The 24,527-nt window shown below is 39.0% G+C and overlaps 2 protein-coding genes across 3 annotated transcripts in view; one reads left to right on the forward strand and one right to left on the reverse strand.

The window, feature by feature from the left end:
- Positions 1-286: 286 nt before the first annotated feature.
- On the reverse strand, positions 287-18,620 carry OXA1L (OXA1L mitochondrial inner membrane insertase). Of its 2 annotated transcripts, none has more exons than XR_015281343.1 (10): positions 18,515-18,620; positions 18,341-18,424; positions 16,225-16,423; positions 12,249-12,392; positions 10,717-10,802; positions 7,835-7,999; positions 5,605-5,709; positions 4,698-4,875; positions 555-665; positions 287-456 (listed from the first exon to the last, which is right to left on the reverse strand). XR_015281343.1 is itself a non-coding variant. In XM_086870699.1 (10 exons), the coding sequence occupies exons 1-10, from the start codon at positions 18,569-18,571 to the stop codon at positions 350-352; spliced, it is 1,206 nt and encodes a 401-aa protein (XP_086726825.1). In that variant the 5' UTR covers positions 18,572-18,620; the 3' UTR covers positions 287-349. The 2 variants fall into 2 exon arrangements, 1 of the variants encoding a protein (XP_086726825.1); XM_086870699.1 differs by having other exon boundaries at positions 555-635.
- Positions 18,621-18,883: 263 nt separating this feature from the next.
- Positions 18,884-24,527, forward strand: part of RNF31 (ring finger protein 31) — a 60,795-nt gene continuing 55,151 nt past the window's right edge. Inside the window, exons 1-3 of the mRNA XM_086870853.1 lie at positions 18,884-18,929; positions 19,581-19,628; positions 21,765-21,917. Coding sequence (XP_086726979.1) covers positions 19,584-19,628; positions 21,765-21,917 — 198 coding nt within the window. The 5' untranslated portion in view covers positions 18,884-18,929; positions 19,581-19,583. The remainder of the gene's footprint in view (positions 18,930-19,580; positions 19,629-21,764; positions 21,918-24,527) is intronic.

Here is a 24,527-nt window from a genome sequence, read left to right on the forward strand (position 1 = left end):
ACCACCCCAATTTCATCGCTGCGCATGCGCGGCCGCCATTCTGTACGGCAAAGCGCGCGCCGCCATCTTGTACGGTAAAACCACCCCGAGTTCATCTCTGCGCATGCGCGGCCGCCATTTTGTACGGCATAACGCACGCCGCCATCTTGTACGGCAAAAACAGCGCGGTTTCTTCTTTGCGCATGCGCGGTCGCCTCAGCGCCCGCCGCCATTTTGTTACAGCAACCCCCATCGGCCACACCGCCCCAAACCCCGCCGAATTTCGCCGTTTTTTCCCCAAAAAAAGTCAGGTTTTTTATTTTTTTATTTTCCGCGCGGTTTTTATTTTTATTTTTATTGCCTCCCTCCGTCATCCCAAAGTGTTTTTCCAGGGTCTTTTCGGGGTTTCTGAGGGCGCGGCCGGGGCGGTGGAGGGCGGGGGGAGGGGGTTTTTGGCGAAGGTTTGTCGGAGCGGGCCTGGAAAATGAATGAAAAAATTAAAAATGAAGGAATTAAGTTCGGGGTGGGGTCCGGGGTGGTTTTTGGGGTGTTTTTTTTGGGGGGTTTTTGGTCACCTTTGGCGGCGAGGTCGAGGTGGTTCTTGAGGCGCCAACGGCGCTGCTCGGCCTCGTGCGTGGCCTGGGCCTCGCGCCACTCTGGGGAGTCGGGGAGACCCGAAAATCAGTCTGGGACCCCCAAAATCGGGTCAGGGACCCCCAAAATCGGGTCCGGGGACCCCGAAAATGGGTTGGGGGAGCCCGGAAATGGGTTGGGGGGTGTTGAAATGAGGCAAAAGGAGGCAAATTTAGGCCAAAGTGAGAGAAAATCGGCCCAGAATGAGCCAAATTCAGCCCAAATTGAAATAAAATGACCCGAAAATGACCCAAATTCAGCCCAAAATGACCCAAATTCAGCCCCAAGTGATGCAAAATAGCCCAAAATGAGAAAAAATAGTCCCAAAATGACCCAAAATGACCCAAAGTAACCAAAATCCTGCACAAAATGAGCTGAAAATGTCCCAAAAATGACCCAAATTAACCCAAATTCAACCCAAATTCAGCCCAAAATTAAATAAAATGACCCAAAATAACCCAAATTCAACCCAAATTACCCCAAATTCAGCCCAAAATGGGATAAAATAGCCCCAAAATGACCCAAAATGACCCAAATTTAACCCAAAATGAGATAAAATGACCCCAAAATGACCCAAAATGACCCAAATTCAGCCCAAAATGAGATAAAATAGCCCCAAAATGACCCAAATTCAACCCAAAAGGAGCCAAATTACCCAAAATTATCCAAAATGACCCAAATTCAGCCCAAAATGGGATAAAACAGCCCCAAAATGACCCAGAATGACCCAAATTCAGCTCAAAATGAGATAAAATAGCCCCAAAATGACCCAAATTAAGCCCAAAAATGACCCAAAATGTCCCAAAATGACCCAAAAAGCTCCAAACTTAACCCAAAATGAGATAAAATAGCCCCAAAATGACCCAGAATGACCCAAATTCATCCCAAATTACCCAAAATGTCCGAAATTCAACCCAAAATGAGATAAAGTAGACACAAAATGTCCCAAAATAGCCCAAATTCGACCAAAAATGAGCTGAAAACGTCCCAAAATGACCCAAATTCTGCCCAAAATGACCAAAAAGCTCCAAAATAGCCCAAAATGAGATAAAATAACCCCAAAATGACCCAAAATTACCCGAATTCAACCCAAATTACCCAAAATGACCCAAATTCAGCCCAAAATGAGATAAAATAGCCCCAAAATGTCTCAAAATAGCCCAAATTCAACCCAAAATGAGCTGAAAACGTCCCAAAATGACCCAAATTCAACCCAAATTACCCCAAATTCAGCCCAAAATGAGACAAATGGCCCCAAAATGACCCAAAATGACCCAAATTCAGCCCAAAATGACCCAAAATGACCCAAAAAGCTCCAAATTTAACCCAAAATGAGATAAAATAGCCCCAAAATCACCCAAAATGACCCAAATTTGACCCAAAATGAGCTGGAAAAGTCCCAAAATGACCCAAATTCAACCCAAAATGAGATAAAATAGCCCCAAAATGACACAAAAACGCCCAAATTTAACCCAAAATGAAATAAAATAACCCCAAAATGACCCAAAATGACCCAAATTCAGCCCAAAATGACCCAAAATTGCTCCAAAATGACCCAAAAAGCTCCAAATTTAACCCAAAATGAGATAAAATAGCCCCAAAATGACCCAGAATGACCCAAATTCAACCCAAAATGACCCAAATTACCCAAAAATATCCAAAATAACCCAAAATCAGCCCAAAATGAGATAAAATGGCCCCAAAATGTCCCAAAATTACCCAAATTCAGCCCAAAATGACCCAAAATTGCTCCGAAATGACCCAAAAAGCTCCAAATTTAACCCAAAATGAGATAAAATAACCCCAAAATCACCCAAAAATGACCCAAAATATCCCAAATTTGACTCAAAATGACCCAAATTCTGCCCAAATTGAAATAAAACTGCCCCAAAATGACCCAAAATGACCCAAATTCAACCCAAAAGGACCCAAATTACCCAAAATTATCCAAAATGACCCAAATTCAGCCCAAAATGACCCAAAATGTCCCAAAATCCACCAAAAATTCCCCCAGAAAATTCCCAAAAAATCCCAAAAATTCCACAAAATTTTTTTCCCAATTTTCCCCCCAAAATTCCTCCAAAAAATTCCCCAAAATTTCCCCAAAATTTTCCCCCAAATTTTCCCAAAAATCCCCGAATTTCCCCCAAATTTCCCCCCCAAAATTGCAGAAAATTCCCAAAAAAATTCCCAAAAAAATCCCCAAAAAATCCCAAAAAAATCCCAAAAAATTCCAGAAAATTCCCCCCAAAAATTCCCAAAAATTCCCAAAATTCCCTGAAATTTTCTCCCAAATTTTCCCTCCCAAAATTCCCAAATTTTCCCCCCAAATTTTCACAAAAATCCCCGAATTTCCCCCAAAATTCCCCCCGAAAAATCCCAAAAGAAATCCCCCCAAAAATTCCAGAAAATTCCCAAGAAATTCCCCCCAAAAAATCCCAAAAAAATCCCAAAAATCCCCAAAATTTTTTCCCAAATTTCCCTCCCAAAATTCCCAAATTTTCCCCCAAATTTTCCCAAAAATCCCCGAATTTCCCCCAAAATTCCCCCAAAAAATTCCCAAAAAAATCCCCAAAAAATTCCCAAAAAATCCCCAAAAAATCCCAAAAAAATCCCAAAATTCCCTGAAATTTTCTCCCAAATTTTCCCTCCCAAAATTCCCAAATTTTCCCCCCAAATTTTCCCAAAAATCCCCGAATTTCCCCCCAAATTCCCCCAAAAAATTCCCAAAAAAATTCCCAAAAAATTCCCAAAAAATCCCCCAAAAATTCCAGAAAATTCCCAAAAAATCCCCAAAATTTTCTCCCAAATTTTCCCGCAAAATTCCCAAATTTTCCCCCAAAATTCCCAATTTTTCCCCCCAAATTTTCCCAAAAATCCCCGAATTTCCCCCAAAATCCCCCCAAAAATTCCCAAAAAAATCCCCAAAAATTCCAGAAAATTCCCCAAAATTCCCCCAAATTTTCTCCCAAATTTTCCCCCCCAAATTCCCGAATTTTCCCCCCAAATTTTCCCCAAAATCCCCCAAAAAATTCCCAAAAAAATCCCCAAAAATTCCAGAAAATTCCCCATAAACTCCCCAAAAAAAACCCCAAAAAATCCCAAAATCCCCCCAAAAATTCCCAAAAAAATCCAAAAAAATCCCCAAAAATTCCCCGAAATTTTCTCCCAAATTTTCCTCCCAAAATTCCCAAATTTTTCCCCCAAATTTTCCCAAAAATCCCCGAATTTCCCCCAAAATTCCCCCAAAAAATTCCCAAAAAAATCCCCCAAAAATTCCCAAAAAATTCCCAAAAAATTCCCAAAATTCCCCAAAATTTTCTCCCAAATTTTCCCCCCAAAATTCTCAAATTTTCCCCCAAATTTTCCCAAAAATCCCCGAATTTCCCCCAAATTTCCCCCCAAAATTCCAGAAAATTCCCCCCAAAATTCCCAAAAAATTCCCCAAAAAATCCCAAAATCCGCCAAAAAATTCCCCAAAAAATTCCCCAAAAAATTCCACAAAAAATCCCAAAAATTCCCAAAATTCCCCGAAATTTTCTCCTAAATTTTCCCAAAAATCCCCGAATTTCCCCCAAAATTCCCCCAAAAAATCCCAAAAGAAATCCCCCAAAATTCCAGAAAATTCCCAAAAAATTCCCAAAATTCCCTGAAATTTTCTCCCAAATTTTCCCTCCCAAAATTCCCAAATTTTCCCCCAAATTTTCCCAAAAATCCCCGAATTTCCCCCAAAATTCCCCCCAAAAAATTCCCAAAAAAATCCCCCAAAAATTCCCAAAAAATCCCCCAAAATTCCCCAAAAAATCCCAAAAAATTCCCAAAATTCCCTGAAATTTTCTCCCAAATTTTCCCTCCCAAAATTCCCAAATTTTCCCCCAAATTTTCCCAAAAATCCCCGAATTTCCCCCAAAATTCCCCCAAAAAATCCCCAAAAAAATCCCCAAAAATTCCCCAAAAAATCCCAAAAAATTCCCAAAATTCCCCAAAATTTTCTCCCAAATTTTTCCCCCAAAATTCCCAAATTTTCCCCCAAATTTTCCCAAAAACCCCCGAATTTCCCCCATTTTTTTCTGCTTTTTCCCCACCTTTCTTCAGCTGCTGCAGAATTCCCGCCTTGGCCCGGGGGGCGGGGCCGGTGGGCGGAGCCGGGGGCGTGGCCAGGGGCGGGGCCACACCCAATTTGGCCCGGAGGGCGGGGACTCGCAGCAGCCCCGTCTGCAATAGGCTGAAGCCGTTGGACGTCAGCCAATAGGTGAAGACGGCCTGGGAAGAGCAGCCAATCAGAAGCGAGGACACGCCCACGGGGGGGCGGGGCCTCGCGGCGAACCCGGAATTATCGAACCAGGAAGTGGCAAACCCGGAAGTGACCCCGGAAGTGTCAAACCAGGAAGTGTCGAACCAGGAAGTGATGAACCCGGAAGTGTAAAACCAGGAAGTGAGACCGGAAGTCATAAACCCGGAAGTGGCAAACCCGGAAGTGGATTTCGGGGGGAATTCCCGGGATTTTGGGGGTGGAAGACAAGGGCGGGAATACCAAGAGCAGAGGCCACGCCCATTTTCAGAGGCCACGCCCACTTGGGGGATATTAACGGATGTTTAAAGTTGCCACGCCCTTTAAGGTTTGACCACGCCCCTCTTAAAAAGACCACAACCCACTTGAAAGTGGCCACGCCCCCTTTAAAGTGGCCACGCCCCTTTTTAAACGGACCACAGGCTCATTTAGAATGGCCACGCCCCCTTTAAGGGAAGACACGCCCCTCTTAAAGTGACCATGCCAACATTTAATGTGGCCACGCCCCCTTTTAAAGTGGCCACACCCCTTTTAAAGTGGCCACGCCCCATTTTGAAATGGCCACGCCCTTTTAAAGCGACCACGCCCACGCTTAAAGGGACAGAACCCCATTTAAAGAGGCCACACCCCCTTTTAAAGCGACCACGCCCCATTTTTCAATGGCCACGCCCCCTTTTGAAGAGGCCCCGCCCCCGACTCACGGTGGGGAAGTGGATGATGAAGGGCAGGAAGACGAGGGGGAGGAACCTCAGGATTTGACGGACAGGCCCCGCCCCCGGCGCGGCCACGCCCGTCTCGGCCCCCAGCTGCGGAGAAATGCAAATCAGCCGCGCCCCTCATTTGCATAAAGGGGCCCCGCCCCCTTTTGGCTGTTTAATTTCTATTAAAACCAAAAAAAGCGCCAAATTTCAAACCGAAATTTGCATTTTTTACGCAAATTCTTAATTTTGATGCTGAAGGACTTGGCCACGCCCACTTTAAGCCACGCCCACCCCCTCCAAAATCCCAATTTTCCATCAAAATTCCCATTTTTTGGGACAAAATTCCCATTTTTTATCAAAATCCTCATTTTTTTAATCTCAAAATTCCTCTTCCCACCCCAAAATTCCCATTTTTTACCCCAAAATTCCCATTTTTCCCTGAAAAGTTTCAGTTTTTCCCCAAAATTCCCATTTTTTTCCCAAAATTCCCATTTTCCCTGAAAAATTTCAGTTTTTCCCCATAATTCCCATTTTTTTCCCAAAAACCTGGCATTTTTCCCCAAAAAAATCCCATTTCTTTTATCAGAAACTACTGATTTTACCCCCAAAACTCCCGGTTTTAACCAAAAAAATCCCATTTTCTACCAAAATCTCAATTTTTTTGGACAAAAATCAGATTTTTTTATCAAAATCCTCATTTTTTACCTCTCAAAATTCCCTTTCCCGACCCAAAATTCCCATTTTTTATCCAAAAATCATCATTTTTACCCAAAAATTTCTCATTTTCCCTACCCAAAACTCTATTTTTTGCCAGAAAAATCCCATTTTTTCCCCCCAAAAATCCCATTTTTTCCCCAAAAAATCCATTTTTTCACCTAAAATCTTCTTTTCCCAAATCCCCATTTTTCCCCTAAAAAAACCCCAAATTTTTCCCTTTAAAATCCAAATTTTCACTCGAAAATCCCCATTTTTTGCCATAAAAATCCCATTTTTTCACCAAAAAATTCCAATTTTTATCCAAAAATTTCCATTTTTTCCCCCAAAAAATTCCGTTTTTTCTCCAATCTCATTTTCCCTAAAAATTCAATTTTTCCCTCTAAAATCCCCATTTTTCCCCCATAAAATCCCCATTTTTTGCCATAAAAACTCCATTTTTTCACCTAAAAATTCCATTTTTTCACCTAAAAAAATCCCATTCTTTTCCCCAAAATTCCATTTTTTTCCCCTAAAAACTTTTTTCCCCAATGCAAATATTTTCCTTCTCCAGAATCCCCATTTTTCCCCCTAAAATCCCCATTTTTTGGCCATAAAAATTCCAATTTTTTTGCGTAAAAACCTCATTTTTTTCACCCAAATATTCCATTTTTTTCACCTAAAAACTTAAATTTTTCCCCCCAAAAATCCATTTTTTTCCCCTAAAATCTCTTTCTACTAAATCCCAATTTTTCCCTTTAAAAATCCAAATTTTTCCCTCTAAAATCCCCATTTTTTGCCATAAAAACTTCATTTTTTCACCTAAAAACTCCGTTTTTACACCTAAAAATCCCAATTTTTCCCCAATTTTATTTTCCTCTAAAATCCCCATTTTTCCCCCATAAAAATCCCCATTTTTTGCCATAAAAACCCCATTTTTTCACCTAAAAACTCCTTTTTTTCACCTAAAAACTCCATTTTTCCTCCTAAAATCTCTTTTTACCAATTCCCGTTTTTCCCACCTAAAAAATCCAATTTTTCCCTCTAAAATCCCCATTTTTTGCCATAAAAACTTAATTTTTTTGTCATAAAAACCCCATTTTTTCACCTAAAACTCCATTTTTTCACCTAAAAATTCCATTTTTCCCCCCAAATTTCTTTTTTACCAATTCCCCATTTTTCCTCCTAAAAAATCCAATTTTTCCCTCTAAAATTCTCATTTTTCCCCCCTAAAATTAACATTTTTTGCCATAAAAACTCCATTTTTTCACCTAAAAACCCCATTTTTTCGCCTAAAAACTCCATTTTTTCACCTAAAAATCCCATTTTTTCCCCAAATTTTTTTTTACCAATTCCCCATTTTTCCTCCTAAAAAATCCCCATTTTTCCCCAATAAAATCCCCATTTTTTGCCATAAAATCCCCATTTTTTCACCTAAAAACTCCATTTTTTCACCTAAAAACTCCATTTTTTCACCTAAAAATTCCATTTTTTTTCCCAAAATCCTCGTTTTTTCCCCCAAATCCTCTCCTCTCACCTCCAGGACGAGCCAGGTGGAGGCAGTGACCAGCACGGGCAGCACGTACAGGGGGTCGGGGGCCGCCAAATTGGGGAACCAAGCCATCCCCCCCTGCAGGAACCACGGCACCGGCGCCGCCGCCATCCCCTGCAGGGCCAGGAAAAAAGAGACAAAAAGGGGGGTCTGGGAGACCCCCCAAAATTTAGGGAAAAATCCCCAAAATTTGGGGAATTTTGGGGGATTTTTTACGATTTTTTTAAAATTTTTTCTGATTTTTTTCTGATTTTTTTTTGATTTTTTTCTGATTTTTTTGGCTTTTTTTTTTGATTTTTAAGGGATTTTATTTGGATTTTCGAGGGATTTATTGAGTCTGGGGGACCCCCCAAAATTAGGGAAAAATCCCCAAAATTTGGGGAATTTTGGGGGATTTTTTACGATTTTTTTTAGATTTTTTTTCTGATTTTTTTCGGATTTTTTTCTGATTTTTTTGGCCATTTTTTTTGATTTTTAAGGGATTTTATTTGGATTTTTGAGGGATTTATTGGGTCTGGAATCCCCCAAATTTAGGGAAAAATCCCCAAAATTTGGGGAATTTTGGGGGATTTTTCCCATTTTTTTTAGATTTTTTTACTGATTTTTTTTCCGATTTTTTTCTGATTTTTTTTGCCGTTTTTCCTTGATTTTTAAGGGATTTTATTCGGATTTTTGAGGGATTTATTGGGTCTGGAATCCCCCAAATTTAGGGAAAAATCCACAAAAATTTGGGAATTTTTGGGAATTTTTCCCAATTTTTTTGGAATTTTTCTTATTTTTTTTCTGATTTTTTTGGGGGGTTTTTCCTGATTTTTTTGCCGTTTTTTCCTTGATTTTTAAGGGATTTTATTTGAATTTTCGAGGGATTTATTGGGGTCTGGAATCCCCAAAAAATCAGGGGAAAATCCACATAAATTTGGGAATTTTTGGGAATTTTTCCCAATTTTTTTGGAATTTTTCTTATTTTTTTTCTGATTTTTTTGGGGGGTTTTTCCTGATTTTTTTGCCGTTTTTTCCTTAATTTTTAAGGGATTTTATTTGGATTTCCGAGGGATTTATTGGGTCTGGAATCCCCCAAATTTAGGGAAAAATCCCCAAAATTTGGGGAATTTTGGGGAATTTTTCACAATTTTTTTTGATTTTTTTTCTGATTTTTTTCTGATTTTTTTCTGATTTTTTTCTGATTTTTTTGGCCGTTTTTTTTATTTTTAAGGGATTTTATTTGGATTTTCGAGGGATTTATTGGGTCTGGAATCCCCCAAATTTAGGGAAAAATCCCCAAAATTTGGGGAATTTTTGGGGATTTTTCACAATTTTTTTGGATTTTTTTTCTGATTTTTTTCTGATTTTTTTCTGATTTTTTTGGCCGTTTTTCCTTGATTTTTAAGGGATTTTATTTGGATTTTTGAGGGATTTATTGGGTCTGGAATCCCCCAAATTTAGGGAAAATTCGCCAAAATTTTGGGAATTTTTGGGGATTTTTCACAATTTTTTTAAATTTTTTTCTGATTTTTTTCTGATTTTTTTGGCCGTTTTTCCTTGATTTTTAAGGGATTTTATTCGAATTTTTGAGGGATTTATGGGGTCTGGAATCCCCCAAATTTAGGGAAAAATCCCCAAAATTTTGGGAATTTTGGGGAATTTTTCACAATTTTTTTGGATTTTTTTTTTATTTTTTTCTGATTTTTTTGGCCTTTTTTTTTGACTTTTTAAGGGATTTTATTTGAATTTTTGAGGGATTTCTTGGGTCTAGAATCCCCCAAATTTAGGGAAAAATCCCCAAAATTTTGGGGAATTTTGGGGAATTTTTCACAATTTTTTTTGATTTTTTTTCTGATTTTTTTCTGATTTTTTTGCCGTTTTTTCCTTGATTTTTAAGGGATTTTATTTGGATTTTCGAAGGATTTATGGGGTCTGGAATCCCCCAAAAATGAGGGAAGAATCCACAAAAACTTGGGAATTTTTAGGAATTTTTCCCAATTTTTTTGGATTTTTTTTCTGATTTTTTTCTGATATTTTTGGCCTTTTTTTTTGATTTTTAAGGGATTTTATTTGAATTTTCGAGGGATTTATTGGGTCTGGAATCCCCCAAAAATCAGGGAAGAATCCACAAAAATTTGGGAATTTTTGGGGATTTTTGTTTGTTTTTTGCGACAATTCCCAGATTTTTTTGGGTTAATTCCCAGATTTTTTGGGTTAATTCCCAGATTTTTTTGGTTAATTCCCAATTTTTTGGGGGGTTAATTCCCAGATTTTTTGGTTTAATTCCCAGATTTTTTGGGTTAATTCCCAGATTTTTTTTGGTTAATTCCCAGATTTTTTTGGGGAAAATTCCCAGATTTTTTTGAGATTATTCCCGAATTTTTTCTCCCTAAATTCCCCGGTTTTTTGGGTTAATTCCCAAATTTTTTTGCGTTAATTCCCAGATTTTTTTTGGGTTAATTCTCAGATTTTTTGGGGACAATTCCCAGATTTTTTCAGGATTATTCCCGAATTTTTTCTCCCTAAATTCCCAAATTTTTTTTGGGTTAATTCCCAGATTTTTTAGGTTAAATCCCAAATTTTTTTGGGGTTAATTCCCAAATTTTTTTGCGTTAAATCCCAGATTTTTTGGGTTAATTCCCAGAATTTTTTGGGGACAATTCCCAGATTTTTTCGGGACAATTCCGAGATTTTTTCTCCCTAAATTCCCCAATTTTTTGGGTTAATTCCCAGATTTTTTTTATTTAATTCCCACATTTTTCAGGTAAATTCCCCAATATTTTCGGGGTTAATTTTCAGGACAATTCCCTGATTTTTTGTAGCAATTCCCGAATTTTTTGGGACGATTCCCGAAATATTTTTGGGGGTTTTTTTTTGATCCAAACCTGCACGAGGGGCACCAGGAAACCCCGGAGCGGATTCACGTCGTGGCGCCGCTGGTACGACACCAGCTCCGAGTAAGCCACGGCCACTGAGGGGTTAAAAAAAGGGGCGTGGTCAGCCGGGAGGGGCGTGGCCAGCAAGCCACGCCCACCCCGGACCGGCCACGCCCACAAAAAAAATTGGGGGGAAAAGTCAAAAAGGGTAAAAAAAACAACGGAAGTTAAAATGGGGTGAGGTCCCTTTAAGAAGAAGCCACGCCCACCCCGCTCCATATATGGAATAAATCAAGAGGTGAGGCCACGCCCCTTCTGGGCCAAGCCACGCCCACTAAAGTTGATTTTAAAAACACCAAAAATGGTAAAAAATGAACAGAAATTAAAATGGGGTGAGGTCCCTTTAAGAAGAAGCCACGCCCACCCCGTTCCATAGATGGAATAAATCAATAGGCGAGGCCACGCCCCTTCTGGGCCAAGCCACGCCCACTAAAGTTGATTTAAAAAACACCAAAAATGGTAAAAAAATAACAGAAATTAAAATGGGGTGAGGTCCCTTTAAGAAGAAGCCACGCCCACCCCGTTCCATATATGGAATAAATCAATAGGTGAGGCCACGCCCCTTTTCTGGCCAAGCCACGCCCACAAAAAATGTCTAAAAAACCTTAAAAATTATTTAAAAATAACAAAAATTAAAATGAGGTGAGGTCCCTTTAAGAAGAAACCACGCCCACCCCATTCCATATATGGAATAAATCAATAGCTGAGGCCACGCCCCTTCTTATGGAGCCACGCCCACAAAAAATGGGGGGAAAAAACCTCAAAAAAGGTTAAAAAAGCAACAAAAATTAAAATGGGGTGCGGTCCCTTTAAGAACAAGCCACGCCCACTCCATGCCCATATATGGAACAGGCAAAGCCCCTCCCACTCTGAGTTAAGCCACGCCCCCAAACCGCACCCAGTTTTAAAGCCACGCCCCCTTTCCCACCTTTTCATCCAGTTTTTGGGGCCTTTTTCCCGCCAAATTTGGAGCCACGCCCACAAACCTTTAAACCACGCCCACAACTTTAAGCCACGCCCACATACAGCTAAGCCACGCCCACTTATTGCCATTTTTAGCCATTTTAACTCCGTTTTTTGGCCTTTTTTCACCCAAATTTCGCCCTAAAGCCCCAAAACTTCCCAGAATTGACCCAAATCCATGGCCACGCCCCCTTAGGCCACACCCACTCAGGCCACGCCCACGTCCCTTAAGCCACGCCCCCTATTTTCTATTTTCAGCCAATTTAACCCCATTTTTTTGCCTTTTTTCACCCAAATTTCGCCCCCAAGGTCCCAAAACTTTAAGGAATAGACCCAAGTGTAAATCCACGCCCCCTTAGGCCACACCCACTCAGACCACGCCCACATCCCTTAAGCCACGCCCACTGAATCTCATTTTTAGCCATTTTAACCCCGTTTTTTCGCCTTTTTTCACCCAAATTTCGCCCCCAAGGTCCCAAAACTTGGCGGAATTGACCCAAATTGAAAGCCACGCCCACCCTGGTTGGCGTCGGCGCCGCGGCGCGCCTCGGCCAGGCGCTGGGAGAGGCGCTGGAGCTGGGGGAGGTGGCGGGAGAGACGGGCGGCCTCGCGCTGGCCCCGCAGCACCAGGGGCAGCAGGAGGAGGCGGGCCCCCACCGTGCCTGGAAGAGAAAACAAAAAGAGAAGGAAATTTGGGGTGAAATCGTGGGATTTTGGGGAAAAAAGGAAAAAAAACGGTGAAAAACGGTGAAAAAACGGCGAAATTCGGGTGAAAAGTGCGGGAATTATGGCCAAAATTAAAGTTTTTTGCTCAAATTTAGACCAAAAATCGGCATTTTTAGCCCCAGAATTAAATTTTAGGATGGAATTGTGAAATTTTGACTAAAAAAGAAAAAAAATTTGACAAAAAATGGTGAAAAAACGGAGGAATTTGGGTAAAAAATGTAACAGCTACTCTGAAAATTCACTTTTTTTTTCAGATTAGGTCCAAAAATTGTCATTTTTAACCCAAAATCCTACTTTAGGATGAAATTGTGGGATTTTGGGTAAAATAGAAAAAAAATCGGACAAAAAATGGTGAAAAAATGGCGAAATTCGGGTGAAAAATGCAGGAATTATGGCCAAAATTAAGGTTTTTTGCTCAATTTTAGACCAAAAATCGGCATTTTTTACCTAAAATTAAATTTAAGGATGAAATTCTGGGATTTTGGGTAAAAAGGAAAAAATCCGGTGAAAAAACGGCGGAATTTCCGTAAAAAATGAAAGAATTATGGCCGGAATTAAAGTTTTTTGCTCAATTTTGGACGAAAAATTGGCAATTTTTTACCCAAAATTAAATTTTACAATAAAATTCTGGGATTTTGGGTAAAAAACTAAAAAATCCGGTGAAAAACGGTGAAAAAAAGACAAAATTTGGGTTAAAAATGTGGGAGTTACGGTAAAAATTACATTTTTTTGCTCAATTTTAGACCAAATATCGGCATTTTTGACCCAAAATTAAATTTTAGGATGAAATTCTGGGATTTTGGGGAAAAAGGAAAAAATCCGGTGAAAAAACGGCGGAATTTGGGTAAAAAATGAAAGGATTATGGCCAAAATTAAAGTTTTTTGCTCAATTTTAGACCAAAAATCGGCATTTTTTGACCCGAAATTAAATTTTAGGATGAAATTCTGGGATTTTGGGGAAAAAGGAAAAAATCCGGTGAAAAACGGAGAAAAAAAAGCAAAATTTGGGTAAAAAATGTGGGAGTTATGGTAAAAATTACATTTTTTTGCTCAAATTTAGACCAAAAATCGGCATTTTTTGACCCAAAATTAAATTTTGGGATGAAATTCTGGGATTTTGGGTAAATAGGAAAAAATCCGGTGAAAAAACGGCGGAATTTGGGTAAAAAATGTGGCAATTATGGCCAAAATTAAAGTTTTTTGCTCAATTTTAGACCAAAAATCAGCATTTTTTGACCTAAAATTAAATTTTAAAATAAAATTCTGGGATTTTGGGTAAAAAACTAAAAAATCTGGTGAAAAGCGGAGAAAAAAAGGCAAAATTTGGGTAAAAAATGTGGGAATTATGGTAAAAATTACATTTTTTTGCTCAAATTTAGACCAAAAATCGGCATTTTTAGCCCCAGAATTAAATTTTCAGATGAAATTCTGGGATTTTGGGGAAAAAGGAAAAAATCCGGTGAAAAAACAGCGGAATTTGGGTAAAAAATGAGAGGATTAAGGACAAAATTAAATTTTTTGCTCAAATTCAGACCAAAAATCGGCATTTTTAGCCCCAGAATTAAATTTTAGGATGAAATTCTGGGATTTTGGGGAAAAAGGAAAAAAATCTGACAAAAAAACGGAGAAAAAACGAAGGAATTTGAGTAAAAAATATAAGAGCTACCCTCAAAATTTTTCCCAAAAAAATCCCAATTTTTTCCCAAAAAATCCCAAATTTTCTCCCAAAAATCCAAATTTTCTCCCGACAATCCAAATTTTTTCCCCAAAATCCCATTTTTCCCCCCAAAATCCCAATTTTCCTCCAAAAACCCCATTTTTTTCCCCCAAAATCCCAATTTTCCTCCAAAAACCCCATTTTTTCCCCCCAAAAATCCCAATTTTTCCCCAAAAAATCCCATTTTTCCCCCAAAATCCCCATTTTTCCCGCAAAAATCCCATTTTTTCCCCAAAAATCCCAATTTTTTCTCCCAAAATCCCAATTTTTCCCCAAAAAAATCCAGATTTCTTCTCAAAAAACCCCATTTTTTCCCCAAAAATCCCAATTTTTCTCCCAAAAATCCCATTTTTTCCCCAAAAAATCCCATTTTTTTCCCCAAAAAACCCCATTTTTCCCCGCAAAACCCCAATTTTTCCCCAAAAATCCCCATTTTTTCCCCAAAAATCCCAATTTTTCCCCAAAAAATCCCATTTTTTCCCCAAAAAATCCCAATTTTTCCCCCAAAAAATCCCAAATTTTCACCCAAAAACCCCAATTTTTTCCCCAAAAATCCCATTTTTTTCCCAAAAACCCCATATTTTCTCCCAAAAAATCCCAATTTTTCTCCCAAAAATCCCAATTTTCCCCCCAAAAATCCCCATTTTCCCCCCAAAAATCCCCATTTTTCCCCCAAAATCCCATTTTCCCCCCAAAGCCCATTTTTTCCCCAAATGCCCGTTTCTGGCCCCAAAAGCCCCCGTTTCCCCCCACCTGCGGCGATGGCCCCCCAGCAGGGCAGCCCCAGCTCCAGGTGCAGCCATTCCAGAAGGTTCTGGATCATTCCCACGGGCGTGGCCCCGCCCAGCCCCAGCTCCTCCCAAATTCCCCCCAAAACCTCCCCAAACCCCTCCCGACTGCAGCCAAAAAATCCCCATTTCACCCCAAAAACGCTGCCCGACAAAAATCCCCCCTTGGCACCAAAAAACCCCCGTTTGCCCCCAAAAACCCCGCCTTTCACCCCAAAATCCAAAGCTTTGCCCCAAAAATCCCCCTTTTTTCAGCAAAAAATCCACATTTTCTACCCAAAATTCACATTTTTTCACCAAAATTTCCATTTTTTCATCAAAAATTTCCATTTTTTCCCCAAAATTTCCATTTTTTCCCCAAAATTCCCACTTTTTCCCCAAAAATCCCCATTTTTTCATCAAAATTTCCATTTTTTCCCCAAAAATCCCAATTTTCTACCCAAAATTCCCATTTTTTCATCAAAAAATCCCAATTTTCTACCCAAAATTTCCATTTTTTCACCAAAAAATCCCATTTTTTCCCCAAAATTCCCATTTTTTCCCCAAAAATCCCATTTTTTCACCAAAATTCCCATTTTTTCACCAAAATTTCCATTTTTTTCCCAAAAAATTTCAATTTTTCCCCAAAAACCCTCAAATGAGCAGTAAAAAATCTCAATTTTTTCCCAAAAATCCCCATTTTTTCCCCAAAAAAAAAAAATCCCATTTTTTTCCCAAAAATCCCCAATTTTTCCCAAAAAAAATCCCAATTTTCTCCCCAAAAAATCCAATTTTTTCCCCCAAAAATCCCGTTTTTACCCCAAAAATTTAATTTTTCCCCCAAATAATCACTAAAAAATCTCAATTTTTTTTCCCAAAAATCCCCATTTTTTTCCCAAAAAAATCCAAATTTTTTCTCAAAAAACCCCAATATTCTCCCCAAAAATCCCAATTTTTTTCTCCCAAAAAATCACAAATTTTCACCCAAAAACCCCAATTTTTCCCCCAAAAATCCCAAATTTTTCCCCCAAAAATCCCAATTTTTTCCCCCAAAAATCCCATTTTTCTTTTCTAAAAAAAATACCATTTTTTCTACCAAAAAATCCCAATTTTTTCCCCCAAAAAATCCCAATTTTTTCCCCAAAAATCCCAATTTTTTTCCCCAAAAATCCCAATTTTCCCCCAAAAATCCCAATTTTCCCCCCAAAATCCCATTTTCCCCCCAAAGCCCATTTTTTCCCCAAATGCCCGTTTCTGGCCCCAAAAGCCCCCGTTTCCCCCCACCTGCGGCGATGGCCCCCCAGCAGGGCAGCCCCAGCTCCAGGTGCAGCCATTCCAGAAGGTTCTGGATCATTCCCACGGCCGTGGCCCCTCCCAGCCCCAGATCCTCCAAATTCGGGGTTTTTCCCCCAAATTCCGGCGTTTCTGGGAGGGCGGGGGGGGGAGGGGAAGGGGAGGGGGGAGGGGAAGGGAGGGGGAGGGGCTGGGGGGAAAAAAAACGGGGTTAAAACGAGGAAATTTGGGAATTTTATCGAGTTTTGTTATCAAAATTATTAAATTAAAATTATTTTTTATTTATATATATATATTATGATTTTATTATTTACATAAATGCATAGATTTATAAAATTTGTATATATTTATACAAATAAATATAAATATATTTAATAAAAAAAGAAATAAATTTATATTATAAATTAATTAATTAATTTATAAATTAAATATTTATATTTTATAAAAATATAAAGATTTTTATATATTTATAATATATAAATTTAAAATATAAATACAAAAAGTCACATATAAACCATATTAAAATAACATTTAAATAAAGTATTATAATAATTATAATAAATTGTAATAATATAATTCTTAAAACAATTATTTTTTATAAATTAATTATTATTATTTAAGTATTGAATTATTTAAATATTAAATTATTATAATTAACTACTATATAAATAATATATTATTATAAAATTATATATTCATATATTTTATATTTATTTTATATTTATTTTGTATTTACTCACAATAAAAACTATTATTAATAAAATTACCACCTTTTTTAAAAAATTTGAGTTTTCAGGGTGGAAAAATCAAACTGGAGCCAGGAACTCCTCGATTTTACCAAAATCCCCAAAGTTTGGCCCAAAAAAACCCCAAATTTGGGATTAAAAATCAAATTTGAGACCAAAATCCCCAAATTTCGCCCAAAAAAAACCCAAATTTGAGGCAAAAAATCAAATTTCACCCCAAAATTTTACCAAAATCCTGAAAATTTGACCCAAAAAGCTCCAAAAATTGAGTTTAATTCCAAAATTGAACCAAAATCCCAAAAGTTTGACCCAAAAAAACCAAAATATGACCCCAAAACCCCAAAATTTGACCCAAAAACCCCAAATTTTGAACCCCAGAACCCCAAATTTAACCAAAACCCCCAAAAATTGATCCCAAAATCCCAAATTTTGACCTCAAAACCCCAAATTTTGACCCCAAACTCCCCAAATTTCACCAAAACTACCAAAATTTGACCCAAAAATTCCAATGTGACCCCAAAACCCCCGGATTTTCCCTCAAATTTCCACAAAAAAACCCAAATTTTTGACTCCAAAATCCCAAATTTTGACCCCAAACCCCGAAATTTTGACCCCAAAACCCCAAATTTTGACCCAAAACCCCCCAAATTTAACCAAAACCACCAAAATTTGACCCAAAAATTCCAACGTGACCCCAAAACCGCCCGATTTTCCCTCAAATTTCCACAAAAAAACCCAAATTTTTGACTCCAAAATCCCAAATTTTGACCAAAACCTGAACAATTTTAACCCCCAAAACGCCAAATTTTGACCCCAAACCCCCCAAATTTCACCAAAACCCCCAAAATTTGACCCAAAAATTCCGATGTGACCCCAAAACCGCCCGATTTTCCCTCAAATTTCCACAAAAAAACCAAAAATAGCCAAAATTTAACCCCAGACGCCAAATTTCCCCTCAGGACCTCAAAACCCGCCCAAAACCCGCCCAATTTTAACCCCCAAAACCCCAAATTTTGACCCCAAACCTCCAAATTTAACCAAAACCCCGAAAATTTGACCCAAAAATTCCAACGTGACCCCAAAACCCCCGGATTTTCCCTCAAATTTCCACAAAAAAAACAAAAAGAGCCAAAATTTAACTCCAGACCCCAAATTTCCCCTCAGGACCTCAAAACCCGCCCAAAACCCGCCCAATTTTAACCCCCAAAACGCCAAATTTTGACCCCAAACCCCCCAAATTTAACCAAAACCCCTAAAATTTGACCCAAAAATTCCAACGTGACCCCAAAACCGCCCGATTTTCCCTCAAATTTCCACAAAAAACCAAAAAATACCCCAAAATTTCCCCTTTAAATCCTCACCTGCTCTCCCGCGCTCGCCACTCCCCTCACGGCCGGGCCCAACCCGGGGGCGCCTCCGCAGCTCCAAAGGGGACCCCGAAACCTCTTCCCAAAAAAAACACCGGGATACGCGATGACGTCAAAACCGTTTTGACGTCATAACATTCCCGAAAAATTTTCCCGCTCCCGGTTTACCTGAATTGTGAGGGCGCGGAGCAGCGGCCGCAGCCGCGGGGTCGCCGCCGCCATCATGGCGGCCTGAGGGATGAGGGGAAGATGGGCGGGGCTTAGGCGGCGATGAGGGGGCGCGGCCCGCCGAAAGCGACGCATCTGATTGGTCGGTTTGGAAAGGCGGGAAGCGCCATTTTGCTGAAGGGCTGCCCTTAGAAGGGCGTGACCAACGGGGAGAGAGGCGGGAAAAGAATCAGCCAATAGGAGCCCGGATTGAGCTGGCGCATGCGCACTATAAAAGAAAGAGGGCGGACGCCATCTTAAGTGAGGGCGGGAGTGAGGGAATGACGTCACAGAGCGGGAAGCCACGCCCAGTTTCTTCCCCCCCTCGCTCCCCTCAGGACGCGCCGCCATTTTGGATCCGCCGCCGCTCCCTGAGGTAAAAACGGGGGGGGGCGACCCCGCCTCAAATTTGGGAGGGTTGTAAAAACTCCAAAATCCTCTAAAACACCCCAAAAATCCTCCCGAACTTTGTGGGGGGTGAAGGGGCGCCTCACCCTCGAATTCACCTGAAGACCATCCCCACCCCCCCTCAAAAATCTCTTTAATTTGGGCCCCCCCCAGGTCCTTAAAACAGCTCCGGATTCCCCTAAAAACGCCCCAAAAGTTCTCGGAAAACTTCACAAATTTTGCGGTTAACGGGGTGGAAACCCGTCCTAAATTTGGGGGGGATAAAGAGGTTTTAAGACACCCCCAAACATCGCCGAAATCGCCTCAAATTTTGGGGGGATTCAGGGGCTTCAGAGCGTGGAAATATCCTTCAAATTTGGTCTCAAAATCCCTTCAAATTTGGGGTTTTTAAAAGGTTCCGAAGTCTGCAAAAAACTTTAAAATTAGGGGTTCAAAGAAGCTTAAAAAAACCAAACTGAAATCAAACAAATTTGGCTGAAATCGCCCCAAAAATCTTCCTAAATCGCTCTAAATCCAATTTTGGGCGAGTCTCAGACTTTCGGATCCTTCCTAAAATCCTTAAAATTCTCTGTAAAGTCAGAAAATTTCCCCCAGTTTTGGTTTTTTTTCTCCTCCTCAGGTGATGTCAGACCCACCCAAAACCCCCCCAGATTTGGGGTCTCTTAAGGTGAGCTCTCCTCAAACCCCCCAAATCCCACAAATTTCACCTAAAAAACTTTAAATCTCCCATCCTAAAAATATTTGAAGTTTCCCAGATCCCAAAATTCCCCCGAATTTCACCCTCAAAGTTCGTCAAACCCTCAAAATTTGCACAAAATTCCCCCAAATCCACCCAAAATTCGCCCAAATTCCCCAAAATTCTCCCTCAAATCCCCCCAAATTCCCTAAATTTCCACAGATTTCCCCAAATTAACCCTAAAATCCCCAAATTTTCCCAAATTTCTCCCTCAAATCCTCCCAGATTCCCTAAATCCCCCAATTTCCCCAAATTTCACCCTCAAAGTTCATCAAACTCTCAAAATTCCCCAAAATTCACCCAAAATTCCCCCCAAATCCCCCCAAATTCCCTTAAATTCCCCCTAATTTCCCCTAAAATTCCCAAATTTATCCCAAATTTTCCCAATTTCTCAAATCTCCCCAAAATTCCCCCGAAATTCCCCTAAATCCCCCAATCTTTTCCCAAACCCTCCTAGAATCCCCAAATTTCCCCCAAATTCCCAATTTCCTCAAAAATTCCCAAATTTCTCCCAAAATCCCCAGATTTCCCCCAAAATTTCCCAATTTTCCCCAAAAATTCCCAGATTTTTCCCTAAAATCCCCAATTTTTCCCCCTAAAATCCCCAATTTTCCCCCAAATTTCTCCAAAATCCCCATTTTCCCCCCAAAATTCCCCAATTTTCACCCAGAATTCCCCAGATTTCCCCCAAATTTCCCAATTTTCCCCAAAAATTCCCAGATTTTTCCCCAAATTCCCCAATTTTTCCCCTAAAATCCCCAATTTTCCCCCAAATTTCTCCAAAACTGCGAGATTTTTCCCCAAAATCCCCAATTTTCCCCCAAAAATCCCCAATTTTCCTCCAAAATTCCCAGATTTTTCCCCAAAATCTCCAATTTTTTTCAAAATTCCCCAATTTTTCCTCCTAAAATCCCCAATTTTCCCCCAAATTTCTCCAAAATCGCCAGATTTTTCCCCAAAATCCCCAATTTTCCCCAAAAATTCCAGATTTTTCCACAAAATTTCCCAATTTTTCCCCCTAAAATCCCCAATTTCCCTCCAAAATTTCCCCAAAATCCCCAATTTTCCCCAAAATCCCCAAATTTCCCCAGAAATTCTCCAATTTTCCCCCCAAAATCCCCGAATTTCCCCAAATCCCCAAATTTTCCCCCTAAAATCCCCAATTTTCCCCCAAATTTCCCCAAAATCCCCAATTTTCCCCCCAAAATTCCCAGATTTTTCCCCAAAATCCCCAAATTTCCCCAAAAATTCCCCAATTTACCCCAAAAATTCCCAGATTTTCCCCCAAAATCCCCAAATTTCCCCAAAAATTCCCCAATTTACCCCAAAAATTCCCAAATTTTCCCCCTAAATCCCCAAATTTTCCCCTAAAATCCCCAGATTTTCCCCCAAATTTCTCCAAAATTCCCCAAATTTCCCCCCAAAATTCCCCAAATTTCTCCAAAATTCCCCAGATTTTCCCCAAAAATCCCAATTTTCCCCCCAAAATTCCCCAATTTCCCCCAAAATCCCCAAATTTCCCCAAAAATTCCCCAATTTCCTCCAAAAAATCCCAGATTTTTCCCCAAAAATCCCCAATTTTTTCTCAAAATTCCCCAAATTTCCCCCAAATTCCCCAATTTTTCCCCCTAAAATCCCCAATTTTCCCCCAAATTTCCCCAAAATCCCCAATTTTCCCCCAAAAATTCCCAGATTTTTCCCCAAAATCCCCAAATTTCCCCAAAAATTCCCCAATTTACCCCAAAAAATCCCAAATTTTCCCCCAAAATCCCCAAATTTCCCCCCTAAATCCCCAAATTTCCCCCTAAAATCCCAAATTTTCCCCCAAATTTCTCCAAAATTCCCCAAATTTCCCCCTAAAATCCCAAATTTTCCCCCAAAATCCCCAAATTTCCCCCCAAAATTCCCAAATTTCCCCCAAAATTCCCCAATTTTTTCTCAAAATTCCCCAATTTTTCCCCCTAAAATCCCCATTTTTCCCCCAAATTTCTCCAAAATTCCCCAAATTTCCCCCAAAATCCCCAATTTTCCCCACCCCCATTCCCATTTCCCCCCTGTCCCCCCCAGGAGCTGCGGAAGGTTCTGGAAGCTTCCCTGAGGCTGCGGCCGGCGCCGGCCGAGCCCCCGGAGCTGCTCCGGCTGCTGCGGCTGCCGCTGCCCCCCCACAGGAAACTCGCCCTCATCCCGGGGACACAAATCCTCAGGGAAAACCTGGCCTGGGTGAGTCGGGAAATTGGGGACATTTGGGGCATTTTGGGGATTTTTTGGGAATTTTTGGGATTTTTTTTGGATTTTTTTGGGATTTTTTTTTATTTTTTTTCGATTTTTTTTCGATTTTTTTCGAATTTTTTTTCGATTTTTTTTCGAATTTTTTTGAGATTTTTTGTGGATTTTTTTGTGATTTTTTTGAGATTTTATTCTGATTTTTTGGTGATTTTTTAGGAATTTTTTAGGAATTTTTTGGGATTTTTTGAGGATTTTTTGTGATTTTTTTGTGATTTTTTAGAGATTTTTTAGGGATTTTTTAGAGATTTTTTTAGGGATTTTTTGGTGATTTTTTGGTGATTTTTTGGTGATTTTTTGGTGATTTTTTGGGGTTTTTTGTGAATTTTTTAGGAATTTTTTGGGATTTTTTTAGGAATTTTTTGGGATTTTTTGAGGATTTTTTGTGATTTTTTTGTGATTTTTTAGAGATTTTTTTAGGGATTTTTTGGGTTTTTTTGTGAATTTTTTGTGAATTTTTTGTGAATTTTTTGGGGATTTTTTTCAGATTTTTTTTAGGGTTTTTTTGGATTTTTTGGGGATTTTTTGGGGAACTTTTTGGGATTTTTTGGGATTTTTTTAGGAATTTTTTAGGGATTTTTTGGGATTATTTTGGGATTATTTTGGGGTTATTTTGGGATTATTTTGGGATTATTTTGGGGTTATTTTGGGTTTATTTTGGGTTTATTTTGGGATTATTTTGGGGTTATTTTGGGGTTATTTTGGGATTATTTTGGGGTTATTTTGGGGTTATTTTGGGGTTATTTTGGGGCTATTTTGGGGTTATTTTGGGGTTATTTTGGGGTTATTTTGGGATTATTTTGGGATTATTTTGGGGTTATTTTGGGGTTATTTTGGGGGGTTTTGGAGCCCCCGGAGCTGCTCCGGCTGCTGCGGCTGCCGCTGCCCCCCCACAGGAAACTCGCCCTCATCCCGGGGACACAAATCCTCAGGGAAAACCTGGCCTGGGTGAGTCGGGATCCTTGGGAATTCCGGGAATTTGGGGCAATTTTGGGGGATTTTTTGGGGATTTTTTTCGATTTTTTTTTGATTTTTTTCGGATTTTTTTTCGATTTTTTTCGATTTTTTTTCGATTTTTTTTGGATTTTTTTGTGATTTTTTTTCGAATTTTTTGGGATTTTTTGGTGATATTTTTGTGATTTTATTCTGATTTTTTGGTGATTTTTTAGGAATTTTTTGGGATTTTTTGGTGATTTTTTGGTGATTTTTTGGTGATTTTTTGGTGATTTTTTGTGAACTTTTTAGGAATTTTTTGGGATTTTTTGAGGATTTTTTTGTGATTTTTTGGTGATTTTTTGGTGATTTTTTGTGAATTTTTTAGGAATTTTTTGGGATTTTTTGAGGATTTTTTGTGATTTTTTTTGTGATTTTTTAGAGATTTTCTTAGGGATTTTTTGTGATTTTTTTGTGAATTTTTTGGGGTTTTCTGTGAATTTTTTTGGATTTTTTGGGATTTTTTTCAGATTTTTTTTAGGTTTTTTTTGGATTTTTTGGGGAACTTTTTGTGATTTTTTGGGAATTTTTTTAGGAATTTTTTAGGAATTTTTTTGTGATTTTTTGGGGTTATTTTGGGGTTATTTTGGGGTTATTTTGGGGTTATTTTGGGATTATTTTGGGATTTTTTGGGGTTATTTTGGGGTTATTTTGGGGTTATTTTGGGGTTATTTTGGGATTATTTTGGGATTATTTTGGGGTTATTTTGGGGTTATTTTGGGGTTATTTTGGGGTTATTTTGGGATTATTTTGGGGTTATTTTGGGATTATTTTGGGGTTATTTTGGGATTATTTTGGGGTTATTTTGGGATTATTTTGGGGTTATTTTGGGGTTATTTTGGGGTTATTTTGGGGTTATTTTGGGGTTATTTTGGGATTATTTTGGGATTATTTTGGGGTTATTTTGGGGCTATTTTGGGGGGTTTTGGAGCCCCCGGAGCTGCTCCGGCTGCTGCGGCTGCCGCTGCCCCCCCACAGGAAACTCGCCCTCATCCCGGGGACACAAATCCTCAGGGAAAACCTGGCCTGGGTGAGTCGGGAAATTGGGGACATTTGGGGCTTTTGGGGGATTTTGGGGGATTTTTTTGGGATTTTTTTTGGAATTTTTTGGGGATTTTTTTCGATTTTTTTTGGATTTTTTTTGGATTTTTTGTGGATTTTTTTGTGATTTTTTTTGTGATTTTATTCTGATTTTTTGGTGTTTTTTTAGGAATTTTTTGGGATTTTTTGGGATTTTTTGGTGATTTTTTGGTGATTTTTTTGTGAATTTTTTAGGAATTTTTTGGGATTTTTTGAGGATTTTTTGTGATTTTTTTGTGATTTTTTAGAGATTTTTTAGGGATTTTTTAGAGATTTTTTTAGGGATTTTTTGGGATTTTTTGAGGATTTTTTGTGATTTTTTTGGGGATTTTTTAGAGATTTTTTGTGATTTTTTTGTGATTTTTTGGTGATTTTTTGGTGATTTTTTGGTGATTTTTTGTGAATTTTTTAGGAAATTTTTGGGATTTTTTTAGGAATTTTTTGGGATTTTTTTGAGGATTTTTTGTGATTTTG

The sequence above is a fragment of the Cyanistes caeruleus genome, chromosome 33, assembly GCF_971803275.1.
Source record: "Cyanistes caeruleus chromosome 33, bCyaCae1.hap1.1, whole genome shotgun sequence".
Classification (NCBI taxonomy): Eukaryota; Metazoa; Chordata; class Aves; order Passeriformes; family Paridae; genus Cyanistes; species Cyanistes caeruleus.